This window comes from Ochotona curzoniae, unplaced genomic scaffold (assembly GCF_017591425.1).
Source record: "Ochotona curzoniae isolate NIBS_2020 unplaced genomic scaffold, NIBS_Ocur_1.0 contig_2294, whole genome shotgun sequence".
Lineage (NCBI taxonomy): Eukaryota > Metazoa > Chordata > Mammalia > Lagomorpha > Ochotonidae > Ochotona > Ochotona curzoniae.
In genome coordinates, this window is record NW_024465405.1 from 400,021 (window position 1) to 422,956 (window position 22,936).

The window sequence follows — 22,936 nt, forward strand, 5'->3', positions numbered from 1 at the left end:
AGCTCGGAGTCAGGAACCCCATCTGGGTCTCCTGTGGGTGTCAGAGGCTCAGGCCCTTGGGCCACTCTCCACTGTCTTCTCAGGTGCACTGGCAGGGAGCTGGGTTGGAAATGGGACAGCCAGCAGGTTTAAAGCCTGTAGGCTGGTGGGGGTGGGAGGAGCTGGGTGGCCCCAGGGCTGCTCGCCTTTCTGAGTTCATCTGCTGGGATGTGCTGCCACCAGCAGGAGACACTCAGGATGGTGGCTGGGCAGCTCAGCAGGAGGTGGGCGCAGTGGGGGAAGCAGTCAGGCCTTCACTCCCATGAGACCCCTGCCCTGCCCACACCTGTGCGAGGCCGTGGCTGCCCTGAGCTGGGCTTGGAGACTTTTAGGGGCCACTCCTCAATTTGCAGGGTGATCCTTGCTGATGAGCAGGAATCCTTCCTGTGAGGTCGCTGTGTTCCACACACTGAGCTGCACTCCATTTTACCATCTCGGAGAGGGCAGGGGGTCTCAGAGTCTGTACATCCTCCAGGAAGGACTCCCTGAGCACCTGCTAGGTGCCCCCTCCCCCAACCCGTAGTGTGCTGGTTACCATAGCAACAACAACAGGCATGAGACCCGGGCCTTGAACTTGAGCCGTCTGCATGCAAATGGGACATGGCAAGGAGGCCGGAACTGCAGGTGAATGGGGTCCAGGGAGAGGGGAGAGACCAGGGCCAGCTGCAGGGCCACAGGAGCTCAGGGTAGCTGGAGTGTGGCAGGCATCTTAGGAAGAGGAGGGTCTCTGGCGCCTCCAGGCTTCTGCTCCAGGGCTCTTCTCCAATGTGCAGGCGTGGGAGAGTCATGGGGTCAGCACGTGCAGGCGCCGTGTTGTGGCTGTCACCTGCCAGGCCGCCTGCCTGCAGCACAGGCCCATGGGAGTCTCAGAGCAGCAAAGGCCGTGACGGGAGACTCAGCGTCTCCCTGTGCGGAAGGCTTCTCCCCACAGAGCCCGACTGACAAACAGGCCGTCTTTGTGCTTCCACGCACTGTCACCCGGAGCACTCCGGCTTGTCTCCAACACTCACCCGCAGGCGTGTTCCTGCATCCTTGCACAGCAGCACAGCCAGGACGGGACACCCGCGTCTCTCTTTAGATGGGGTGTTCACGGTATTGGGGCACAATCCCCACGGTCTGCTATGGCCCCCTCTGCCACGGTGGGTTGCCATGCACCATTTTTCTTCTCCTGGTATATAGTTCACTCATCGTATGACAGGTTGGCCTTTGCGGTCTGGAGCGTGCGAGTGTGTGAAGGACTGGGGGAGCCCCTCTGTGGAACGAACCCCACACGGCCCATCTTCATCTTACATGCACAAGTCCTTCGCCAGAACATTCCGACTTGGGCCACAGGTGCTGGCAAAGCGTATAATGACTTAATACGCTTTTAACAACCACAGTTTAAGACAATGATTTTTTTTTTTTAAACAAAACTTGCACGTATGCTAAACCGCATTTCACTCTCTGGCAACCCAAAACATTGGCCTGTCCCACCACGTTCAATGGCTTTTAGGAAGGCCACTGAAATAAGCTTGAGTTAAAAATTAGCTGGAGAGGAGCAGGTATTGTGGTTTACCTGATTAAGCCACCGCCCGGGACACTAGCATTTCACCCGGGAGCAACAATTTGAGTCCTGGCTGTCCTGCCTCCAACCCAAACCCTCCCTATTTCCCCTGGGAAAGTAGCAGAAGATGCCCCAAGCGTGTGGGCCCTGGCACCCACGTGGGAGGCCAGGATGGAGCTCCAGGTTCCATGTGGGAAGCAAACCAGCAGATGGAAGACTTACCCCTCTCTCATCACTCTGCCTTTCAAATAAACAAAACAAATATTTAAATTTCAAAATAAGAGGAAGAGGAGCAAGGCAAGAAGGCCTGTATATTTTTCGTTTTGAGAAACATGAATATATAGTATTAACTCTCCCCAAAGAAATAGTTAAAACATTCACGGTTCAATTTTATAATTAATCTATGACTACCTGTTGATTCTTTATGAAAATGAAGCACGTCCGTAAGGATTTCTTTGAAGACAGGCTTCGTTTAAAACAAACCAAAAAGTCTCTTTTTCCATCTCGAGTTTTGGCCCTGCTGCAGAGAGACCTCCCAGGCAACAGGTGGCGACAATGCGCGCGCCGCTCGCACGTCTTCTGGTACCCTTTCCCTCCACGATGGCGGGCGATGGTGGGGTCCTGTCTGCGCAGGGGTGGCCATTCTGATGCCTGTTAGCAAGTGAAAACCTGTGTCCCCGACGCTGCCGAGTTCTGACACCGGGAAGGTGTCAGGGATCCCCCGTATGCTTCTGCTCGCGGGCTGGCGGCGCCGAGAAGGCACGAGCTGGAGGAGAAGGCGCGCCGGGCGGAGGCGGAGGCGGCGGGCAGCCCCGGGGCGGGCGGGGTCCTGGGGAGCGGCGAGCCGGCGGCCTGAGGAGGCGGCTGACTGAGTCGCGCACCGGGAGGCAAGGAGGCGCCGGCGGGGCTCGGGGGGCTCGGATCTGACAGAAAACTCGGCGCGATCGGGACGGCGAGCGAGCCGGCGCGCGGGTGCTGCGAGCAGCCATGATTACCTCAGCGGGTGAGTGCGCCCGAGGCCGGCGCCCGCCGGGAGGGACCGCGGCGGCTTTTAGCTGAGTCAGAGCGGCTGACCGGGGGCATCTCGGGCCCGATCGCCGGCCTGCACGCCGCCCCTGGCTCCTTCCCCGAGGCCCGGGAGGACGCGCGGCGCCCCCTGGCTCCCTCCTCACGGGCGGCCGGGCCGGGGGCTCGGAGGGGCCGAGCTGGGGGTGGGGGCTCCGCTCCGGCGTCCGTGCCCGGCCACACCCCCGCGCCGGCCCCGGCCCCGGCTCCGGTCCCGGTCCCGGGGGCCTTCTGCCGGGCCGTGGGAGCTTCCCGCCGGGCGCCCGGCTCCCCTCTGCAGGCTGCCTGCGCGGGGTCCCCCGGCTCGCTCCGTGCACTCGCGTGCTCCGGTGCACCTGCCTGCCCCCCCGGCGTCCTTGGGCCTGGCCAGGGCAGCTAACCGTGGGTGGACCCGTCGCAGGTGGGCGGTGGGTGCACGCGTGTGTTGCTTAGACTGTTCTGAATGTCTCCACGGCCCTGGGGTCCCACCTGTCGGAAGGCAGGCTTCGGGCTGCTCAGCTCTGAACTGTAGTTCAGGAGCTCCTGCTCCCGGGAGTTAGACTTTTGTTCCCCACGGTTGGGAGGTGGGCTTCTTCCCGGCCAGAAGCAGCACTCTGACCCTCCCCTTAGCCTCCCTGCTCCCCACTCCCCCCGTCATCTTGATGAGGTGCCTGGGTTACCATGGCAACCTCAAGAGACTTTTTTTTTTTCTTTTTAAATCATCACCTGTGTACAGTCCCGTTCTTTTTCTCGAAGATAGACTATCCCTTCTGAAAACTCTGGTTACACCTTCCTTGAACTTCCAGACTGCTCCGTGTGTTTAGAATAAAATGCAGACTTGCGGGATCTGGCCCTTTCCTGCTAGGCGCTCTCCTCCTCTCCCACCGTGCTAACCACACTGGCTTTTTTTCCCCCCCCAAATATGTTACTTTCTCTTCTGCCTTCAGGGTTCCCTCTGTAGACTTCCTCTGAATTTCCGTGAGTTTGTCAGTCTGTAAGGATTTGTTTGTTTTTTGTGTTTTTTTTTTGAAAGGTAGAATTACAAGGTAGAAAGGAAAGACAGAGGAAGAGAGATCTTCCACCTGTGGGTTCACTCCTCATAGGACTGCAGTGGTTGGGAAGCCAGGAGCCAGGAGCCTCTTCCGGGTCTCCCACACAGGTGCAGGGTCCCAAAGCTTTGGCTGGTCCTCCACTGCTTTCCCGGGCCACAGGCAGGGAGCTGGATGGGAAGTGGAATAGTTGGGACTTGGACCGGCAGCCAGGTGGGCTGCCCACACCAGAGGCTGAAGCTTAGCTTGCTACTCCACTGCCTCTCCAAGCTTCTCAGCCTTAAGTCTACATGCAAATGTGGGTTTTTCCTGGCCCCTCTGCCACGACATGGCGGCCCTCTCGGCCCCCAGCTACCCCCACTGTGTCCCAGGTGTGTGACTGCCCTGTGTGTTCACTGCTGCTCCCAGTCTTTGTCTCCCTGGTAGAATTTTGGGCAAGATGCTTGTTCACACAGTTCTTAGAACACCGTGGAGCTCACGTGGAAGTTCTGCTGTGAAGAATGGCAGGAATAAAAGAAACCGGCCACCCGTGGGATTGGTGCGGCTCTCAGCTGGTGCAGTTGTACAGTGAGAGGCTGAAGGGGCGTTTGGTCAGGAAATGGGAGAATGCGAGCCTTTCTGGGGGGCGTGAGGAGTGATTTTTGAGGTCAGACCCTGAGATTCTGTGGTGGTAGTATAATACGCATTTATTACTGTCATTGTCGGATTTCTCCATTCCCTGTCAGTTTCTGCTCCAGCCTTCTCTGTTGCCCACCCTGCAGTTCACGCCAGCTCGGGGTCTCCCCGTGCGAGACGCCCAGGGTTCCCGTTCTGGAGCAGTCGGGCTGTTCGTCATCTACTGAGGGCGAGTGATTGAGATTGGCAGTCACAGGGCAGAGCTGTGACTGTGGGAGGGAGAGGGTGGAGAGAGACAGGCGCCACCGGAAGGAGATGAGTGGATTGGACTTTAACATTTGTTTTTATTTGAAAGGTAGAGTTACAGAGAAAGAAGATGAGACAGATCTTCCGTTCACTGCTTCACACCCCCAGATGGCTGCAGTGACCCGAGGCTGGCCAGTCTGAGGCCAGGAACCTGGATCCTCCCTGGCTCTCCCACGTGGTTGGCGGGGTCCTCGCCCGTCATCCACGTTAGCAGAGAACTGGGTGAGCGGTGGAGCAGCCGGGCCTGCGCGTAGGGGATGGTGGCCCAGAGCTGGACCCCCGACTGCGGGCCACCTGTTTGGTTTTAAGCACAAAGGAAATCAGGCTAGAAAAGTTTTAAAACAGTAGTCTTCCACTCCCCTACTGTTGCCAGGACAACCACTCACATTTGTGAGTTGTGGTTTTTTGGAACTGAACTTTATAAATAATACCCAACTAATGCTGCAGCTCGATTCAGCAACTGCACACAGTGTCAGTACTGCGTTCCTGTGTTGACCTGAGAACGTTTTAGCTCACTTGGTTCTCTCCCTTTCCTGCACCCAGAGGAGAGTTCTCTCTGTTTCTATTGCAAAGGTAGGATGTGTGGAAAGTGAAGTATTTAGTTTCTTCCCGTGGCCAAGGGCTGACTGTATAAAACCAGGCCAAGGTGGTCAGAAGCTCTTCAGACATGGTTAATGCTACTAAGTGACCAGTAAGTAGCATTTTTAGTATTTGTGATGTGTTCTACGCTGGAAGCATCCTAGCCTGTTATTTAATCTGCATCACTTTTATTTTTCATTGCATTTTAGAATTTATTTCCTCTTTATACTGCTGACTCAGCATCCCTGTCTGGATTTGTCCCCGTAGCCTAGAGCTCCACGAGGTTGTCTTTGTCTGCTTTTATGCTTTTTGAACTAGCGGTGTAGGCTGGTTTTGTATCCTTTTCTAAATGGCTCAGGAGGCTTCTGAACCTGCTTGACAAACCTCCCCTTGCCATTAGAAACGGCTGCCTCTCCTAACTGCAGGTGGCTTTGCACCTTTGTAATCAAGTCAGTGTCAGCTTAGTTTTCCAGCATACTTTTTTTCTTTAAAGATTTATTTATTCTTATTACAAAGTCAGATATACAGAGAGGAGGAGAGACAGAGAGGAAGATCTTCCATCCAATGATTCACTCCCCAAGTGACCACCATTGCCAGCGCTGCGCAGATCTGAAGCCAGAATCCAGGAACTTCTTCCAGGTCTCCCACATAGGTGCAGGGTCCCAAAGCTTTTGGCCATCCTCGACTGCTTTCCCAGGCCACAGGCAGGGAGCTGGATGGGACGTGGAGCTGCTGGGATTAGAACCGGTGCCCATATGGGATCCTGGTGCCTTCAAGGCAAGGACTTTAGCCACTAGGCCACACCGCCGGGCCCCTGGCATACTTTTGAGACTAAATGGAAAACGCATTTGACAGACAGTTTGATTTCCTTTGTGTTGTAAGAACAATAATTTTTATCTTTCTCTAAGAAAAGATAAGATCTTAATATCTTTTCTCTAAAAACCCTCTTGGGGCCCGGTGCCGTGGCCTAGCGGCTAAAGTCCTCGCCTTGAACATCCCAGGATCCCATATGGTTGCTGGTTCTAATCTCGGCAGCTCCACGTCCCATCCAGCTCCCTGCCTGTGGCCTGGGAAAGCAGTGGAGGATGGCCAAAAGCTTTGGGACCCTGCACCTATGTGGGAGACCTGGAAGAAGTTCCTGGATTCTGGCTTCAGATCGGCACAGCATCGGCCATTGCGGTCACTTGGGGAGCGAATCATTGGATGGAAGATCTTCCTCTCTGTCTCTTCTCCTCTCTGTATATCTGACTTTCCAATAAATAAGTAAATCTTTTTTTTTAAAAAAAAAACCCTTTTGATCTCTGAGTGTATTTCATTTCCACACTTTGTTTTGGTGAGCACAATTACGCCTTTTCTTTGTAAGTGCTGGTTGCTTAAGGCTAAGCTAAGGCACGGGGAACCCAGTGTTTAGTCAGTCCAGAGCCAGCACTTCTTCTGAGTCTCCCGTGTGGGTGCAGGAGCCTAAGGCCCTGAGCCATCCTCTTCTGCTGCCTTCACAGACCAGATCTGTAGTCAGAAGTAGAGCAGCCGGGACTCAAACCCAGGCACATGAGATGCTAGCACTGCAGGTGGAAACTGAGTTTACTATGCCACAGAGCCGCCCTGAGTCCTCATTGTTTAATAGCAGCTTCTAGGTTACTTGTGATAGGAAGAAGGTACCTTAGTATAGGCACCTTGAAGTAGTTAAAATAATTTACTGTGATAAATTCACAATTAAAAACATCTTTTTACAGTAAAAAATTAAATTGTTGGTTAATTTTGTGTGAATAATTGTTCTGAAATTGTGTGTGAAAGTCTCCTGTCTTGGTCATTAAGTCAGGCCGGTGGGTTTTGAACTGCAGTGGGCCAGCGTGCCATTTCTGAAGTGGAGCTGATTATGTCTAACCTGTTACCTGGTGGCCCCTTGAAAACCACCAGATTGGGCAAATCCTGTTGTATGTGTGGTGTCATGATTTATTAATTTTTATTGGAAGGGCAGATTTACAGAGAGCAAGATCCTCCGTCTGCTGGTTCACTCCCCAAGAAGCCATAATGGCCAGTGCTGAGCTGATCTGAAGCCAGAAGCCTAGAGTGCCTTCCAGGCCTCCCACGCAGGTGCAGGGTTCCAAGGCTTTGGGCCGTATTTGACTGCCCTCCCAGGCCACAAGCAGGGAGCTGGATGGGAAATGGAACAATCAGGACACGAACTCGCGCTCATATGAGATCCTGGTGAGCTCAAGGCGAGAACTTTAGCCACTAGGCTACTGCACCGGGCCCAGAACAGTCCATTTTCAAACTTTGAACTACAAACCTTTATAGTTCTAAAGAAAAAAGCATTATTGCTTCAGTGAAGTTGCTTCTCATAAAAGGTTTTTTTCCAGCCATTGTGTATCTTTGACCGAGTATTGATTCCCACCTTAGTCTGTTTCGTACTCATGACATGCTTTTTCTTTTGCAGCTGGAATCATTTCCCTTCTGGACGAAGAAGAACCACAGCTGAAGGTATGAGTCAGAGGAGCAGCGGACATGGTCCATCACTGTTGTTGCCCTGTGCAGCCTGTAGCTGGTCGTCTAGTGTCGCCAGAGAAGGCAGTATTTTGGTAGTAGCCACCGACTTGCCTTGAGTTTGACAAAGCTAAAGCAAATCAATGCCAATATAGCACTTGAATAATCCCTGCAATTTCTTTATGAACAGAAAGCACAAAACATGCTTATGTAACACTTTTGTGTTTTTTTTGCCATTGTTGTTAAGATGTTATTTATTTATTTGAAAGAATTACAAAGGAAAGTGGAAAGATCTTCCATCCACTGGTTCATTCCACACATGGTCACAGTGGCCAGGACTAGGCCAGGCTGGAGCCAGGAGCTAGGATCTGCTTTTAGGTCTCCCACATGGATAACAGGGTCCCAGACATTTGGAACATCTTCCACTGCTTTTCCTAGACCATTGGATTGGAAGTAGAGCAGCCAGGAGAACAGCACCCAAATGAGATGCTGGCATTTGCAGGCAGTGGCTTTGTGGACTATGCTGCAAGACTGGTTCCATATATAACACATTTAAAATTTTCATTTGGACCTGGCGCGGTAGCCCAGCACCTAAAGTCTTCGCCTTGAAAGCACTGGGATCCCATATGGGTGCCGGTTCTAATCCCAGCAGCCCCACTTCCCATCCAGCTCCCTGCTTGTGGCCTGGGAAAGCAGTCAAGGATGGCCCAAAGCCTTGGGACCCTGCACCCATGTGGGAGACCTGGAGGAAGTTCCTGGCTTCTGGCTTTGGATCGGCACAGCACCGGCCATGGTGGTCACTTGGGAAGTGAATCATTGGATGGAAGATCTTCCTCTCTGTCTCTCCTCCTCTCTGTATATCTGACTTTGCAATAAAAATAAAATCTTTAGAAAAATAATAAAAGAAAATTTTTGTTTGATGGAATTTTGGACTTCCATTGTCTGTGGATCCTGGATTCATGTACATGTGAGCTGGCAATCAGGCAGGTGAAGGTGGTTCATTGTGAGAACTGTCACAATGTGGTTACTCTGTTGTCTTATGACAGACAGCAGGAAATGTACCCAAAGAAAGTTTGTCAGTTGGTAAATTTCTCTTTCATAAATTAAAAGTTTCAGTGGATATTACTGAGATCTGGCTGTGGATTTACTTGAAACCTTTTTTGGTTTAGATTTATGCATTTATTTGGAAGGAAGAACTAACCTAGAGAGGAAGACAGAAAGAGATCTTGAATCCACTGATTGCTCCCTCAGTAGCCACAGTGGTTGGAGCTGAACAAGCCAAAGCCAGGAAGCTAGAACTCCATCTAGGTGCCCGTGTGCGTGACCAGGGCCAAGTGCTTGGGCGCTCTTTGGCTTTCCTAGGCACATTGGCAGAGAGCTGAATTGGAAGCAGAGCAGCCAGGACTTGCTGGGTTCATGCGGAGTGCTGGTGCCCAAGGCAGTGAGTTAACCTGCACCGTGATGCCAGCCCCTGCTAGGAACTCTGAAAGACGCTCTAGTGCTATGTCTGTCTCAAAATAGAATTTTGGTTTTATCTCCTACAGGAATTTGCACTACACAAATTGAATGCAGTCGTCAATGACTTCTGGGCAGAAATTTCTGAGTCAGTAGACAAAATGTAAGAAATTACTTGATTTATATCAACTGGAGTTCATAGGCCACCTTGGTCTGTGGATGTGGGGCTTGTGGCTTATTAATCATTTAGAAATTTGTTGCTGATATATGGATTGGATAGTTAGATTTGGTATTTTTATGGAACACACAGTCTGAACTCAGCCCATCTTTCCTCCTTTCTTTCAGAGAAGTGTTGTACGAAGATGAAGGCTTCCGGAGCAGGCAGTTTGCAGCATTGGTGGCATCGAAAGTATTTTACCACCTGGGTGCTTTTGAGGAGTCTCTGAATTATGCCCTTGGAGCAGGTGACCTCTTCAATGTCAACGACAACTCTGAATACGTGGAGACTATCATAGGTAATTCCCTTCCTCCTGGCAAGGCTTTGCCGGGTCAGCTTCATGCTCACATTCAGAGTCTTGTGTTTAATTTGATGTTGCCAAATTTCATTTCAATTGGAAAGTCAGAATATTCCTCTAATAGTTTTCTCTGTAGCCTGTCTTTTGATGTGAGCTCCAACTAAGTGCTAAATGTTTCCGTGATTGTAGTTTTCTTGTCCAATGAGCGTACTGTTGGGATGAAAACTAATGAAATGGAAGTTACATCCGTTCTAGTTCGTGAGGTCACTATGGTGTCTATAGCCCTCCTCCGGGGTGATGGGCCCGGATGCTTGTAACTGCACACATCACAGTTCCTACAGCTGCCTATGTGGAAGGAACTAACCCTGACTTACAGATGAGCAACTGTAGTTTTGAGATAATAAAGACAAGAGGCAATTAAATAGCAAGGTCAAAATTTTAATCCTGACATGCTTCAAAACCCGTTTTGTTTCTACTTATAACTGCTGTTTTCTCTTTTTTTTTTTTTTCTACCAAGATTTCTTTATTACAAAGGGAGAGACAGAGAAGATCTTCCATCCACTAACTTACTCCTCAAGTCTCCCCATCAGCAGGGACTGAAGTCAAGTGCTCAGGAACCCCATGCGGTCTACTGCGGGGTGACAGAGACCCCATGCGGTCTACTGCGGGGTGACAGAGTCCCTGGCACTTGAGCCATCTTCTGTTGTTTTCCCAGGCACATTAACAGGGAGCTTGAATTCAGTCCCAACATTCCTACATGGGCGGGTGACATCACCGGTGTGGCTTGACCCGCTGTGCCACAGTGCAAGCCCCTCATTTGTGTATTCTTGGCGTTAGGAGTAATACACAGGCCAGGCCCTGGGCTTCTGTATTTCTGTAGAGTGACAGCAGTGTAGCATTTTGTTCAGAGCGTGTGGCTTTAAGAACCGGAAGTGCCTGACTCAGTAGAGAAGCAGTCCGTCCCCTTCCGGCCTGGGCTGATGACTGTGGGCTCTGGCTCCAGGTGAGTGGGCCCTCACGGGCGTGTCCTGTGCCCAGAGTGCACAGTGAGCTGGTAAGGGGCTGGGGCATGTTCTCCATCAGAAATGGGGAGGTGCTGCACCGGAGGGTATGAAGAGCACCTCCAGATGCTCCTGAAATTCTGACTAGGATTTTGTGTTTGCGTTTTTTTTTTCTGTCCGTGAATCCTCTGGTGATGAATTTTTTGAGACCTGATGACTTTATTAAGTTAGCTGTTGGAAACTAAATGTAATTGTCACTGTTGTAATAGTTGCTGGGCTTGCTTGGGGGTGACTGTTGATTATGTTGATAATGTTTCTCCAAAACAAGGGCTTCCAGGTGCCATCTATGTAAAGCACTCCTGGTGAGGGCTGAGCGCAGGGTGCCTTTGCTCCCTGTCTCTGAGCAAACTGTTGGGTCAGGTGCCCCAAGCACTGGGAGCCACTGAAACTGCATTGTGCCCACACATTGTTGCAAGAATTTCCAGGGCCCGGCACCATGGCCTAGTGGCTAAAGTCCTCACCTTAAATGCGTTGGAATCCCATATGGGCACTGGTTCTAATCCCAGCAGCTCCACTCCCCATCCTGATCCCTGCTTGTGGCCTGGGACAGCAGTGGAGGATATTCCAAGGCCTTGGGACCCTGCACCCGTGTGGGAGACCTGGAGGAGGTTCCTGGCTCTTGGCTTTGGATCACTTTGCCGTCACTTGGGGAGTGAATCATTGGACGGAAGATCTTCCTCTCTGTCTCTCCTCTCTGTATATCTGACTTTGCCATAAAAATAAATAAATCTTAAAAAAAAATTCCAGCCCTCCTCCAGGGGGTGTATGTTCCACACACCTCACATTAAGACACTGTTTTATTCAATTTGTGGACACTATTTGATTTGATTTGATTTATTTTGTTTTATTTGATTGGTGGAAGGGTTTTTTGGAAACCTTTATAATTGCCTTTTAAAATTGTAACACATTTCAACCTTACTTACCTTAAAGATTTATTATTTATTTTTTATTGGAAAATCAGAATTATAAAGAGAGAGAAAGGGGAAGAGAGGTCTTCTATCCACTGGTTCTATCCCCAAATGAGTGCAATGGCCAGAGCTGACCTTTACCTAAGCTAAGTGCTGGGAGGTTCTTCCAAGTCTCCCAGAAGGCTGTACGGGCCCTAGGCCTTGGACCATGCTCTGCTGCTTTCCCAGGCCATAAGCAGGGAGCTGGACTGGAAGTGGAACAGCTGGGACTTGAACCAGTACCTATATGGGATGCTGGCGCCACAGGTACAGGATTAGCTTGCTGTACCGCTGTGCTGGCCCCTCATTACGTATTATACAGTGACGATTATAACACATTTTATTCTGAAGGTAATGTATTTCTAATGTAATCGTTACTGTAACCGGCCTTTTTAAAATATCTTCAGTTATGGAAAGTGTTTCTGTTTCAAAAAGGAATAGCAGTTATTTGTAGCCAAGGTTTTAAATAAGGAACATAATGTAACCTCAATCAGAAGAAGCAGGAGGGTTGAGCTGGCTATTCTGCCTGCAAACATTGGCATCCATAGGGGTGCCGACTCTTGTCCCAGCTGCTCCATTTCCCTTCCAGCTCCATGCCTGTGGCCTGGGAAAGCAGTGGAGGTGGCTCAAAATCTTGGGACCTGCACCCACATGGGAAACCTGGAAGAAGCTCCTGGCTTTGGATCAGCTCATTTCTGGCCATTGTAGCCATTTGGGGAATGAGTTAGCAGATGGAAGATCTTTCTCTGTTTTTCCTCTGTAAATCTGCCTTTCCAATAAAAAACAATCAATTGGCATCCCAACTGTTTAAAAGAAGAAAGAGAGGAACAATTTGAATAACGTCAGTCTAATTAGAATTGGTGTATGATCCTCTAGTCTATTCTTTATATAAACAACAGTATTAATTTGAACATGTGTTTTAGATTTTGAAGTTTTCTTTTTGTTCCTTTATAATTATCTCTTAAGTATGTATGATTATAAATGTAAACATTGTGTTTTGGGGAAGTTGGTCTGATTCACAAGGTAATCACAGTGGTTTTATTTTCATACAGCAAAATGCATTGATCATTATACTAAACAGTGTGTAGAAAATGCAGATCTGCCTGAAGGAGAAAAGAAGCCGATCGACCAGAGACTGGAAGGCATTGTGAACAAAATGTTCCAGCGCTGTCTGGACGATCACAAGTACAAGCAGGCGATCGGCATTGCTCTGGAGACGCGGAGACTGGACGTCTTTGAGAAGACCATCCTGGAGTCGGTAGGTGGATGAATGTCCAGTGTCTTATCTGTGTTAAAACCTTAGTTGTGCTTTGTGTTCATGTCACCTTTCTTGGTTCCTTTGAAGTCTTGTGAAGTAAGAAGGCTAAACTGCAAACTCCTACTTTCATATATCTATTATGGTTAAACTCTACACTGGATTGCTGGTTTGGAGTGTTTTCCAGTAATTTGGACAGTTGCAGATCACCGTCTAATGTGAAAAAGATGCAGGATGAGGTCTTTTCTCATCTACATGAACCCTACCCTATTCACCTCCACCAAAAACACTTTTTTCCTTTCTTTATCTGCTTTTTTCTTGTTCATGATTCAAAGATCAGGTCAATTTCCACTTTAGAAATTTCCAGAAGGCCCTAGCACCCAGACCCCCTTGGACCCGTATTGCCAAGAGGTCTGGTTCTTTTGTGGATCTCATTTGCTATTTCATAGTCATTATCGTTTATAAATTACTTGTATTTGGGGGTAGATTATAAACTCTGTCAGGAGAGGTACTTTCTGCCTTTGTCAGCACTGTGTTCCCAAAGTCTAAATGAGAGATTAGCAACAGGAATGGGGACAGTCTAAATGAGCGAAAGCGGAAGTGTCCTGTTGTGATAGAATGGTCCTTCCTTCATCCTCAGTTTCATCTTTGTGCAGCAGTAGCCTTCCCTGTCACCATGTGAATATGATGAACATATTGTTGTCATTCATTCAACAAATATATTTTGAATGCCTACTATGTGCCTTACATTTTTCTAGGCATTGAAGAAAGATTTAGAAACAAATCCCCAATCAGACAGTCCACTGGGACAATCTGGCAGAAAAGCAGGCAGTCAGACAGATGAGGAAAGGGTGGAGAAAAGTTGCTTTTTCGTTTAAGGTTGAATAGGAAATGTGTTATTTTGCATCCCAGAGCGTGTATGCATCTAACTTAAAATATAAAACTACCTGTGTCATTACTTGTGATGTAACTGATATTATTAAATCGTGTTTATTTTTTGTAAAACTTGTATCCGTTCCATGATAGGCAGATTCTGTCACATGTTGGCGAGTCATAGCTCACTTTTTTCGAGAAACTGCTCTGGAGCTCTTGTGTTGATAGGGTGCCATCACCAGCATTAGGGTGCTCTGGAGGACGGCAGGTCAGCAAACACATACTGTTTGGGTTTCCTCTTAGGAAGGAGACCACACAGGTGTGGCTGCACTTGGTGTGCAGGTTGTCAGGACTCAGGTGCCCCCTTCGTGTCCCTGGCTGATGAGAGGATACGGACGGCAGGCCAGGAGCAGTGAGCCTTCAGCAGACACCTTTGCATCAGAGCCAGTGCCTGGTCACGTGTTCCTGGTTGGCAATAAACATCACTCTATCATGGCGTCCCATGCTTCTTTAGTGGTGATCCTGGGCGTTGCTGAACATTTTTTTCAGTCAGTCTTTCTTGTGAAGAGCTAAGAATATGTATTTCCTTTAGAATTTTCATCCAAAATGCTTAACAACTGAAAGTTTTGTTGTTTAAGAGGTTTAAATCGTTCGTTGCCTGGTATAATTTTAGAAAGTGGATTAATTCAACTTCTATCATAATCAGATAAAATGTGTCCTGCACTTCTCTCTTTCAGAATGATGTCCCGGGAATGTTAGCTTACAGCCTGAAGCTGTGTATGTCTCTAATGCAGAACAAGCAGTTTCGGAATAAAGTGCTGAGAGTTCTAGTTAAAATCTACATGAACTTGGAGAAGCCTGATTTCATCAATGTTTGTCAGGTAATTGTATTACTGTGCTGGGCTCCTTCACGTCGCAGTGAATCCTATTGCTTTTTGTTATGTCCCACTGGTGGCTTCTTACAAAGCCCTGGGAGAGAAGGCATGTGGATCTTAAGCTGGAACTCACAACACAGAACCCATTCTCTGTACATGTTTCTCGTTTAGAAAATAATCTGAGAAAGTTCTGCGAGCGAGGGGAAAGAAAAGTGCAAGCACAGTCTACACTGTGTTCTGCCATTCTAAAAATAATTCAGAGTACAAAAATTATCTGTGATTTTATTGCTCACACAGCCAAACCTTGTGGTACAATTTTATCTCCCAGGGTAATTTTTTACATTTAAAACCAAATTCAGATGATGGGTAAAAGATATAAAGTGCAAAATCTGTTCCTTTGTCTAATTTTCTCTGAGGTGATATATACACATTTTCTATTGCACTGTGCTGTGTTCATGAACTAGAGATGTACATTGCTTTGCTTTTTCATGTTACGTATTTTTGTATTCTACTTTGACAATAGGGTTTTATACGTGTTCTTGTGTGCTTTTATTCTTTACCATTTTTTAAAATTAGCTTTAAATACTTTTTAAAAAATGCTTTTTAAAGCAAATTTGAAACAAAAATGCTGGAAGAAACAAGGAAATGACTTACATGATGACAGAGATCGGGAAAGACAAAGGAAGATGGCCCATTGCTGGCTCACTTCTCGGATTGGCTGGACCAAGCTGAAGCCAGGAGAAGCCTGGACTACAACTGTTTCCATGTCTCCCACATGGGCCATCTTCCACTTTCTTCTATGTATGTTAGCAGGAAACTAATCAGAATTACAAGTAAAATAGCCAGGACTTGAACTGACACTATGGTACAGGATGCCAGTGTCGCAGGCAGCAGTTTAGGCGCCAAAGTGATATTGTATATTTCCTTCTAGCTTTTTCTGCATGGGTTTTTGGTGTTTTGTTTGCTTCTAATTATTTTTTATTAGTATCTTAAGATAAATTTTGAAAATACATATGAAAAATAGTAGTTCTCTGCCTTCTCTATACAGTTTCATTAGAGGCAATTTTGTTTTTAATGGTCTTGTTGTGATTATTAGAAACATGTAATGAACCTTTTTCTTTGGATTTATTTATTTTTATAGTAAAGGCAGATTTACAGAGAGAAGGAAAGTCAGAAAGATGGGAAGTTCTTCCGTCTGCTGGTTCACTCCCCAAGTGGCCGCAACAGTCAGAACTGAGCTGGCCTGAAGCCAGGAGCCCAGATCATCTTCTGGATCTCCTGCATGGATTCAGGGTCCCAAGGCTTTTTCAAGGTCTCCACTGCTTTCCCAGGTCTCAGACAGGGAGCTGGAAGGGAAGTGGAGCAGCTGGGACATGAACTATTACCTATATGGGATGACAGCACTTGCAGGGAGACCATCAGCCAGTTGAGCCGTTGTGCCAGCTCCAGTTGAACATTTTTCAAACTTGTTTGTTTGAAAGTTAGAGGGAAAGAAGCCGAGAAAGATCTCTAACTTATGGCTTACTCCTCACTTGCCCCTGACATCCCGGGCTGAACCAGCCTGCAGTCCAGACACAGGAGCTCAGCCTGTCTTCTGCCTAGGTGGCAGGAACCATCATGTGTTCCTCCAGAGTGCACCTCTGCTTTAAATACCGGCGCCCTATTGTGGGATATATTCAGTTCAGACAGCATTTTAACTGGCATACCAAATGCTGTCCCAGCCATGTGCATGAGAAAATATGTTATGAACAAGTACTGTGCAGTTAACATTCAGAAAGGGCTGTAAATGAGCGTGGTAAGTCTCTCAGCTGTCCTGCTGCCTGCCAGGGCTCCTTCCCAGGGCTGCACTGTCAGTTGTGCACAGCCCTCCGTCCAGCATTTCCCATGAGTCTTCACTCTCTTGATTGTGCAGTGCTCGTTCAGTGTATGTACGTTTCTATGTGCTGTTTCTTCCTCCTCTGTTTTTAATTTAGTAATTTTGATGAGTCTGTTTACTTTGAAGTTGAATTACTTGTTACATAGGGAAGCAGAAAATACAAAACTAAATTGAGTTCTTGGAAAAAATCCTAAATTGTTAGGTAATTGTTAAAGCATATGTTAGATTACGCGAGCAGAAGGAGAGATGCATTAGCCTGGCGACTTTCTTGCCTCTGCCAGCTAGCACAGTGTAATGTGTGCTAACCACAGGAGCGTGGGGACTGAGAAAAGCCTAAGTCAGGTAGCACATGGATATTTAAAGAAGTCGATGCCAAATCACCGCTGTTAGGAGCTCATTTGCAGGGCTTTTTTATGGCAAACAGATGCTATTTTCAAGAGAACTTCTTCTAGTGCTAGGTGGAAAATAGAGCGCTTGACTTGAAGATTTCCTCTTGGTATTTTCAGATTCCTTCTGCTGCCTGCTGCCCTCTGGTCAATGATGTTTTCAGTGATGATTTAATTATTCTCTGTCTCCGTTTCAGTGCTTAATCTTCTTAGATGATCCTCAAGCCGTGAGTGATATCTTAGAAAAACTGGTCAAGGAAGACAACCTCCTGATGGCTTATCAGATTTGTTTTGATTTGTATGAAAGCGCTAGCCAGCAGTTTTTATCCTCAGTAATCCAGAATCTTCGGACTGTTGGCACCCCTATTGCTTCTGTGCCTGGGTCCACCAATACGGGCACCGTTCCAGGACCAGAGAAGGACAGGTACAAGTATCATTTTCTTTTTCTAATTTTTTTAAGATTAATTTTTATTAGAAAGTCACATATAGAGAGAGGAGGAGAGACAGAGAAATATCTTCCGTCCGCTGATTTATTCCCCCAAGTGGCTGCAGTTGCTAGAGCCAATCCAAAAGCAAGAGCCGGGAGCTCCCCCGCCTCCCCCCTCCCCTTGTCTCCCATATGGGTGCAGGGTCCCCAGCCTTTGGGCCGTCTTTAACTACTTTCCCAGGCTACAAGATGGGAGCTGGATAGGAAGTGAGGCTCCCAGGACATGAACCGGCGTGTTCAAGGTGAGGACCTTAACCGCTAGGCTACAGCTCCAGGCCTTAACTTTAAAAAAAAAATTATTTGTCTTTATTTGAAAGGCAGAGTTACAAAGAGAAAGTGCTTCCCTCTGCTGGTTCATTCCCGAAATTGTTTGACCAACCAATCAAGTTGGGAGCCTCTTCTAGGTCTCCCACATGCGTGCAGGGGCCCAAGCACTTGGGTCATTCTCCACTGCTTTCCCAAGTCATTAGTAGGGAGCTGGATTGGAAGTGGAGCAGTTAGGACTTGAACCGGTACCCATCTGGGATGCTGTCATTGCAGGCAGAGGTTTGGTATGCTGTGTGTTGGCACCAGTCCTGTGAAATTAGTTTTCTTAAACTTCTGTAAGGGAGGCTTGTTTAGGATAGTTTGCTTAGCCTCACTGTAGTCTAGAGCATCTTCTGTTGAGTTTGTGCTATTTGAAATAGAGACTTATATTCAAAAGCAACTGTTTTCTACCTTTACGTTTTTCTTCATCCCTTCCCTTAATTTCTCTTCACTGTGGTGAGAAGATCCTCCAGTGAGAGGCTGCTGGCTAGTGAGCTTTGAGAGTTGTTTGGGCCTCAGCTCTTCACCTCAAACTGGTTTTCCAGCTGGTAATAGTCTGCCTCCACTTGATTGTGTCTTGAAAGTAGGAGAAACACCCTTTATCTGTTTCTATTGTATTTGTTCAAATATTTGCTAGTCAGTTGCTTTGCGTGTTTTTGTAAATTTACTGTGAAAAAAATTCAGTGACTGAGCTGCTTGAATCTTAACAGATACCTAAAATGCTTTCTTATTTTCCTTTCAGTAATATTTACGAGGGACACAATATTTTCTTACAGAATATTTAGTTTATACTTGTTTCAGGTCTGTGTTAGTAAACTGCCTCCCATCGTATCCGGAAAAGATTTACTTGGTTATTAATGGCGGGTTCTCTTTGTTTCAGTGACTCGATGGAAACAGAAGAGAAGGCAGGCAGTACCCCTGCAGCAAGAACTCCAGAAGCGGTAAGCGTGCTCTGCTTGGAGAGTGACAGGACCAGGAAAGAGAAAGAGAGTTGTCTTCCGTCTGCTTCTTCCTCTGCGAGTGGCCACCACAGCTCCAGCTGGGCTGGGCCAAAGCAAGGAGCCAGGGCATCTATTTTGATCTCCCACTTGCACTTCCTTCCCATGCACGTCAGCAAGAAGCTGGACCATAAGCAGAGTCATCAGGACTCAGAATGACTCTCCATATTAGAGTGCCAGTATCGCAATAAACTGCTTACCCACTGTAATGCAACACCAGCCCCAATAATGCTGTCTAACATGTATTTCACAGTGTATTGTAAATTCCTTTTTCCCAAAGTATTCTTTTTTTTTTACTAAAATTACCCAAGTAATTTTATAAAAACATTTTCTGAAAAAGTAAAACTTTATTTTTATTAAATTTATTTATCTGAAAGGCCAGTTTACAGCAAAAGACGGAGACATCTTCCATGCACTACCCAAATGGCCTCCATGGCTGGACCTGAACCAGGCCAAAGCTAGGAACCAGGACCTTCTTCTGGGTCCCAGACTGATGTAGGGACCAAGTACCTGGCCTATCTCCTGCTGCTTTCTCAGGCACAGTGATGGAGCCAGAACTTGAATGAGCACCCATGTGGAATGCCAATGACACTACAGGTGGCACCTTAACCCATTACACCATACTGCCAGCCCCTGGTAAAGCAAAGCTCCAAGGATAGGTCCTTGGGGCCAGCATTGTGACATGGGGATTAAGCTGATGCCAGGATACCAATACCAATTGAAGAGCCAGCTGCTTGCTTCCAATCCAGTTCCCTGCAATTGTACCTGGGAAGGAAACAGAAGATAACCCAAGTCTTTGGGCTCGTGCCACCCTGTGGGATACCAGAATGGATTTCTAGGCTCCCAGCTTCAGCCATGGCCATTTTGGGAGAGATCTCTTATCTCTGCCTTTCAAATACATAAGTAAATCTTTAAGGAAAAAAAAGTGGGTCCAGAAAAGCATTTAGAAGAAACCAGATTTTTATAGGTCTTTACCAGACTCTGTTTCTAGTAACTTCAGAATTTCTTCTCACAAGGTGAGGACGAAGTCATATGGTAGGGGCAGGTTTGTGACTCTGGTTTGCCAGGCGTGTGGTGTAGCAAAGCCTGGGGTCAGAGTTAGCACGCTAGTTTGCTGAATGTGAGTGATATCCTGTTAGGACTTGTGCTTTAAGAGGTCAGGTATGTAAACTTCAGCTTGAAGTTGAATGGGAAGCTTGTGTTGGTGGGTTGGTAATTCGTGAGATCACATCATTAAAGATACTTGTAGCTCTCTCTCTTCTTTTTGATTTTTGTTTTTGAAATGTATTATATAATTCTGTATAGTCTTGGATTCCCCTCCCCCAAATTTCCACCCCCAACTGATTTTTCCCATAATATCACAACTCTTCATAAGGAGTTGCAGTTCCACCAGTGTGCTATTTTAGTGTCCCCAGCGTTGCTGGTACAGACAATGTCGGACAGTCCATGCTCTCTGTTTCAAGTATGGATTTCTTACCGAGTTTACTAAGTTGTCTATGATGTAATTTTCCTGCACTGGAAATCATTCTCTTTCAACTAAATGATAATTGAATCTTGGATCTTTTAAAATGTGAGTTTTGTTGCATATATGATTATTTGAACTTTACTGATATTTGCGATAAATTTGGCTTAGTGAATTTCAGTAATACATGGATTTTCACTCATTCTTGTTTGTTTTAGCAGAGTCCAGAACCAAAGGACCAGACTTTGAAAATGATTAAAATTTTAAGTGGTGAAATGGCTATTGAATTACATCTGCAGTTCTTAATACGAAACAATAACACAGACCTCATGATTCTAAAAAATACAAAGGTAGGAAACTTACTTATAATGGAAGTCTTTGTTGCTTTTTTAAAGATTTTTTTTTTTTTATTTGAAAGGCAGTTTACAGAGAGAAGAGACAGAAAGAGATCTTCTATCCACTAGTTCACTTCCCAACTGTTTGCAATGGCTAGAACTGAGTCGATCCTTGGTACTTCTGGATTCCCCAAGTGGGTGCAGGCTTCAAGACTTGAGCCATCCACTACATTCCCAGGCAGAAGCAGGGAGCTAGATCAGAGTGGAGCAGCCAGGACATGAACCAGTGCTCACATGGGATGGTGGTGCTAAGGCTGAGGGTGAGCGTGTTACACCATCATACCTCCCCCTATAAAGCTGTTTTGTCTTGTTTTGTTTTGCTTATATTTATTTTGTGTTGAAGCTTAGTACATTTTGTTTAGTTTAAACATGCGTATTTTCACATATACATGTATCAGGTAAGTGGATAAAACTTTCAGATTACTGATGGAATTTCTGTATCAGTTTCCTATTGACTGCTGAGCTGTAGTGTAACTGTATGCATGTATGGTAAAAAAAAAAATATTGTTTCTGTAGGATGCAGTACGAAATTCTGTATGTCACACAGCAACTGTCATAGCAAACTCCTTTATGCATTGTGGGACGACCAGTGACCAGTTCCTTAGGTAAGTATGCTTGGAGTGTCCCCCTTATGTTTAAAGTCATCTTTAAATAGACTATCTATGTGTTATTTGCTTGCAGAAAGTTTTTCTTGTTGACCAGGCTTAAATTGTAATGTTACTGTTTTACATATTTATTAGTCACATGTATCTGCTTGTTTTAAGCCAACATTAATTTTCCTTGATTAATTGGCTTGACTGTAGGCATTTGAAGGAAATACTTTTTTTAGCTCTGAAAATTTTAGAATAGTTTTGATTTTGATCATAGTAGAATTTTATATTCATTTTTTAAAATCCTCAGTATTAAGAATAACTTAGGAGATAAAATAGAATCAACAATAACCTGAGATTCACAAGTGAAATGATTTGAAATGGCTCAACATAGTATTTTGAGTTTTTTGTTTTGGGATTTTCAGAAAGATGGATTTACTTATTTATTTAAAAACCAAAGTTACAGGGAGGAGAGGCACCCTGGCTCACTGGCTCACTCCTTTAGAGACTACAACAAAGCCATTCAGAAATAGGGCAGCCAGGATGTGAAACAGTGGCTGTGTGTGATACCAGCATGGTTGTTTTTAACCTCAGTGTTTAAAAGTCTTATGTGATGTATCTGTTTTAATAGTATCACTGCATTTCTTTTTTTCTTTCAGAGATAACTTAGAATGGTTGGCCAGGGCCACCAACTGGGCCAAATTTACTGCGACAGCCAGTTTGGGTGTAATTCATAAGGTAAAACACCCGCCCCCACCTCCTGCCCAGATAGCTGCAGCAGCAGGGCCAAGCCAGGCTGGAGCCAGGAGCTCCATCAGGGTCTCCAACTACCCACACGGTTGGGCCAGCTTCTGCTTTTCTTAGACTTTGCAGGTTGCTGGATCAGAAGTAAGGCAGTTGAGCTAGAAGCCAGCACCCCTGTGGGATGTCTGGGTTACAGACAGCAGCTTTACCTGCTACACATAATGGTTTCTACTGAGGAGGTGGCTGGTCTCTTCAAAGCTCTCCTCTCCCCTCCACGAATGAGCTGCTTCCTCCTGACATGGCAGAGGCAGAAACCGTGTAAAATTTTTATCTTTTTTTCTCTCACTTTTTGTTGACATCTTTGTGGTTTACATTTTCAGGGTCATGAAAAGGAGGCATTGCAGTTAATGGCAACGTACCTTCCCAAGGACACGTCTCCTGGATCAGCCTATCAGGAAGGGGGTGGTCTCTATGCATTGGGTCTCATTCATGCCAATCACGGTGGTGATATAATTGACTATCTGCTTAATCAGCTTAAGAATGCCAGCAATGATGTAAGTATTGAAATGGAAAACTAAATTCTCATTACTTAGAAGTAATTACTTCTCATTACCAAATCATGGGATTTCATGGGACTTCAGAATAAGCAAAACAGTATTGTTCTCATAAAACTTGCTTTTTAAGATGAGTAATTTTTTTTCACCTCTCTAAGCTGAGATTTGTGAGTATGATGTATGATGAGCAGAAGTCTTGGGGTGTTATAAACATAAGTGGCCTCAGTTGTCATCTAGTCCAACCCTATCATTTCACTGAAAATGAGCCCCCAAATTACACACACTCTCTTAGAAATAATAATTTTTGGTTTTTCTGAATTTTTTCTGAAATTTCTGAGAAGAGCAGTGCAAGCTCCCATCCCGATTCACTCCTCAGAAATGATAGGATTTGGATGTTAGCCTAAGAAGGGACCTGGAATGCAATCCAGGTCTCCCACTTGAGTAGCAGGGAGTGAATCCCTGGAGCCACTGGTGCTGCCTCAGGCCTGTGCTGGTAGG

The 22,936-nt window shown here is 46.4% G+C and overlaps 1 protein-coding gene across 2 annotated transcripts in view; it reads left to right on the plus strand.

Moving 5' to 3' along the window:
• Positions 1-2,453: 2,453 nt before the first annotated feature.
• Positions 2,454-22,936, plus strand: part of PSMD1 (proteasome 26S subunit, non-ATPase 1) — a 75,523-nt gene continuing 55,040 nt past the window's right edge. The window contains exons 1-12 of one of the 2 annotated variants that reach the window (XM_040972282.1): positions 2,454-2,585; positions 7,613-7,656; positions 9,204-9,277; positions 9,460-9,629; positions 12,690-12,895; positions 14,503-14,646; positions 17,100-17,326; positions 18,576-18,636; positions 20,374-20,505; positions 21,067-21,155; positions 21,800-21,878; positions 22,265-22,438. In XM_040972282.1, coding sequence (XP_040828216.1) covers positions 2,570-2,585; positions 7,613-7,656; positions 9,204-9,277; positions 9,460-9,629; positions 12,690-12,895; positions 14,503-14,646; positions 17,100-17,326; positions 18,576-18,636; positions 20,374-20,505; positions 21,067-21,155; positions 21,800-21,878; positions 22,265-22,438 — 1,416 coding nt within the window. In that variant the 5' untranslated portion in view covers positions 2,454-2,569. The remainder of the gene's footprint in view (positions 2,586-7,612; positions 7,657-9,203; positions 9,278-9,459; positions 9,630-12,689; positions 12,896-14,502; positions 14,647-17,099; positions 17,327-18,575; positions 18,637-20,373; positions 20,506-21,066; positions 21,156-21,799; positions 21,879-22,264; positions 22,439-22,936) is intronic. The other variant, XM_040972283.1, reaches the window with a different exon arrangement.